Source organism: Catharus ustulatus, chromosome 18 (assembly GCF_009819885.2).
Source record: "Catharus ustulatus isolate bCatUst1 chromosome 18, bCatUst1.pri.v2, whole genome shotgun sequence".
NCBI classification, from domain to species: domain Eukaryota; kingdom Metazoa; phylum Chordata; class Aves; order Passeriformes; family Turdidae; genus Catharus; species Catharus ustulatus.
In genome coordinates, this window is record NC_046238.1 from 12,573,346 (window position 1) to 12,576,935 (window position 3,590).

At 55.7% G+C, this 3,590-nt stretch overlaps 1 protein-coding gene across 1 annotated transcript; it reads left to right on the forward strand.

Moving 5' to 3' along the window:
• The first annotated feature begins 4 nt into the window (after window positions 1–4).
• Window positions 5–1,538, forward strand: LOC117004843 (cytochrome b-c1 complex subunit 9). The gene is made up of 2 exons (XM_033075967.1): window positions 5–192; window positions 1,292–1,538. The coding sequence occupies exons 1-2, from the start codon at window positions 52–54 to the stop codon at window positions 1,328–1,330; spliced, it is 180 nt and encodes a 59-aa protein (XP_032931858.1). The 5' UTR covers window positions 5–51; the 3' UTR covers window positions 1,331–1,538.
• Window positions 1,539–3,590: the final 2,052 nt, after the last annotated feature.

Genomic DNA, 3,590 nt, shown 5'->3' on the forward strand with positions numbered 1-3,590 from the left:
CATCTCCCGACAGCCCCTGCGCGCGGCGCAGGCGCGGAGCGTGCGGCCAAGATGGTGCTGCTGAAGAAGGTGTACGGGTCGCTGTTCCGCCGCAGCTCCACGTTCGCGCTGTCGATCGTGCTGGGCGCGGTGGTCTTCGAGCGCGCCTTCGACCAGGGCGCGGACGCGCTCTTTGAGCACCTCAACGAAGGGGTAAGGGCTGTGTAAGGGCCCGCTGGGGCTGCCTGGGCGCGGGCCCAGCGCTGAAGGTCAGGCCGGCCCCGCTGGGCCCCTTGGAGGCCGCGCTCCAGCAGCCCCAGGCCCGCGGCTCGGCCCCGGCGCTCACTGAGGGTCACTGCGGCTCGGCCGCGCCCGAGGGGCTCCGCGGCTGTCGCGGCGCTCAGTGGTCGGGGCTTCGGGGTGTCCTTGGGCTTCTCTGGCCGGCTGGAAGGGGCGTGCAAGGCAGGGGAGAGCGGGAGGGGTGGAAGGAACTTCTTTTGTGCTCTGTAGTCCCGCGGCTTGGCCGATCTGTCCTTGGCAGAGGAAGGGGATAAGGGCTGGTGGCCTTGGGTGTCCTCAGTGTGAACCTTGGGTGAGAGCAGTCAAGTCGTTCGTAGGTTCCTAAGTACAGTAGTGATGGGTAATGAGTGCGGGATACCGAGGCAGGCTTGGGGGAGACCTTAGAGCCCCATTCAGGGCCTACAGAGGCTCCGGGAGATGAGAGAAGGACTTTGGACAAGGGCCTGAAATGACAGGACACAGGGAATGGCTTCCCACTGCCAGAGGGCAGGGCTGGATGGGATATTGGGCAGGAATTGTTCCCTGGGAGGGTGGGCAGGCCCTGGCACAGGGTGCCCAGAGAAGCTGTGGCTGCCCCTGGATCCCTGGAAGTGCCCAAGGCCAGGTTGAACATGGGGCTTGGGGCACCCTGGCATAGTGAAAGGTGTTCCTGCCCATGGCAGGGGGTGGAACTGGATGAGCTTTAAGATTCCTTCCAACTGAAACCATTCCCTGATCCCATGAATAGGATTATTCTGTACATCACTTATGTGCAGGAGCAGAACTGCTCTCTCCAGTCTGGGTGGGAATTCAAGGCAGTGTCTCTGGGCCACTAATCCAGGGGAATCTCTGCAGCTTCCTCCCTGTCCAGATTAGAAGCCAGGAGCCCCCACGTGCAGCCCTGTGTACAGGACTCCATCACCACCTCTCCAGACAGGATAAATTTGCATTTTGGAGTCTGTTATCCCAACCCCACTGAGAAACTGCCTGAAACATCTTGATTTTTTTTCCTCCCTGCTTGTTTTGCATGCAGAAACTGTGGAAACACATCAAGCACAAGTATGAAAACTGAGCAGCGCAGCAGCCAGCCTGGGGTGGCAACAGGCACTGCAGGGATGGATTCAGCCTCCTGAAACTGGGAATGGATTCCTGGTGGAACAACTCCGAGCCAGATGCTATCAGCCACCAACTGATATGATGTGAAGCCAGATGGACTCAAGGAGTTCAGCTGCTGTACTCAACTTACTGTGTTCAAATTAAACTCCTGGTCCTGTCCTGTGTCTGTGTGTTCACCTCACTCATCCTTTGGCCTGTGGGTGCCTCCTCCATCTCTGGGAGGTGGAGAATCTTTTAAAACAGCCCTGTTCTTAGTTCCATGGCACTGTCAGCAATCAGAACATCTCAAAATGGGTTTGAAAGCACTTACACAGTTGTAGTTCAATGACAGCCCTTGGCTGCCTGGGAAGGGTGAGAAGCTGTCTGCTTCTTTTGGTCTGCCCACAGAAAAGGGGCTTAAAATCATTCACAGCACCTTTTGTAGCTCAGATGTGATGGAAGTGCCGGGCCTGCCCCCTTTCAGAGCTGCAGATGCTGCTGCAGCCCTGCCCTAACAGAGCGCTGAGAATGGGGACCAGCTGTAACTTTCAGAGGTGATGTAGATCCCTTTCCTAATTATTCCTGCACCTTCTGGCTCCTCCCAGGGTTTGTGTGTCACACCTGTCTCCATCCCGAGTGACCCAAGGGAAGGTGCTGGGAAGGGAGAGGGATCACTCAGTTCCCCTGAGCAGCTGGCTCAGAGAAATCAGGGAATGGTTTGGATGGGAAGGGATCTTAAAGATCATCCAGTTCCCCCATGCCCCCAACCTTCTCACCCTGAGCAGAGGCATTCCCTTCTCCCTGAAAAGCCCAACCCTGCCTGGCCCTGTCAAACGCTTCTTTCTACATGAGAAGGGATATTTGGGCACTTCCTGGGGTGATGACTCAGTTAATTCCTCAGCTCTCAGGTGGCTGTAGGGAGATCGGGCTGAGTGACTCCTTCCCACTTTCCTAACCCAGCAGCCCCATCTCTCCTAGTCCATTTTCACTAATCAGGAGGAATTGCAGCACAGGCTGAGGCAGAGCCCATTAGAGCCAGTGCTCACAGCAGCTTTGTTGGGTTTGCAAACAAGTGCCAGAGGGGTAAAACATTTACTCTGAGAACACAACAGCACTTAAACACTTGTGTTTGGAGCCAAATCCAACTACAACTGTCCCAGTCCTAGCTGTGCTTTATGGAGATGGTTTAGACAAAGGTTTAAGCTTTCCTGGGACAATCCCATCCAAATGAGTGCCAGCTCCCTGCACTCTGCTGCTGTTCCACATCAGGCTGAGCAGCTCAGAGAGAGTTGCAGGCTCTGAGCAGCAAGAACCAGTGCTGAATACAGGATGAGGGGACAGCACTGCAGTGGGCAGCAGGGAGGAGCTGAAGCCATTGATGCAGAGAGTGGGAGCTGCAGGAGAGCAGCATTATGCCAGCAGGAGATTTCCCTGGATACAGCATTTGGGGATGCTGCTAAACATAATTCCTTTTTCCATGCATGTCACTGGGAGGTGTGGACAGCACTGATAGGCAAAGAAAAATCTCTGTGCACACAGGGCTTCCCCTCATGTCATGGCTGTGGCTGTTCTGCTGCATTTCTGCTGCTCTGCAAACAGCCCCAGAGCAGCTCCAGTCACATTCCTGCCCTCTGCACACCACCGGGCACCAAGGCGTGGAACTTACTACCACCTTACTACCACTGCCACCCCAGTGCTCCTGCAGCAGTGGGATTGCCCTGGAGCAAAACTTCACTTGGGGGCTGACAGCCACAGGCACTGCAAGAAAATACAGCATGGTGGGGAGATGGCACTCAGGGCACATTAACCAGTACATTAACCAAGCAAAGGCTCATTGGATACCAGGAAGTTCATCAATACTGTCTGTAAGAGCCTAAAAAAACCAACTAAGACATCTACATCTTTTATTTGCACCATCTGTTTTCACAGGCCTCACTCAAGGGACAGAAATCCATAAGGTCTTACTCACCTGAACCCCTCTGGGTCTGTTGGCAGGGGGAATAGCCTGAGCCTTTCTCTTCCAGCACAGAGCTGTGTCAGGAGGTTTAGATGGAGATCAAGGAAAGGTTCTTCCCTCCCCCAGAGGGTGCTGGCACTGCCCAGGCTCAGGCTGGAGCTCAGGGAAAGGTTCTTCCCTCCCCCAGAGGGTGCTGGCACTGCCCAGGCTCCCCAGGGAATGGGCACGGCCCCGAGGCTGCCAGAGCTCCAGGAGCGTTTGGACAGTGCTGCCAGGGATG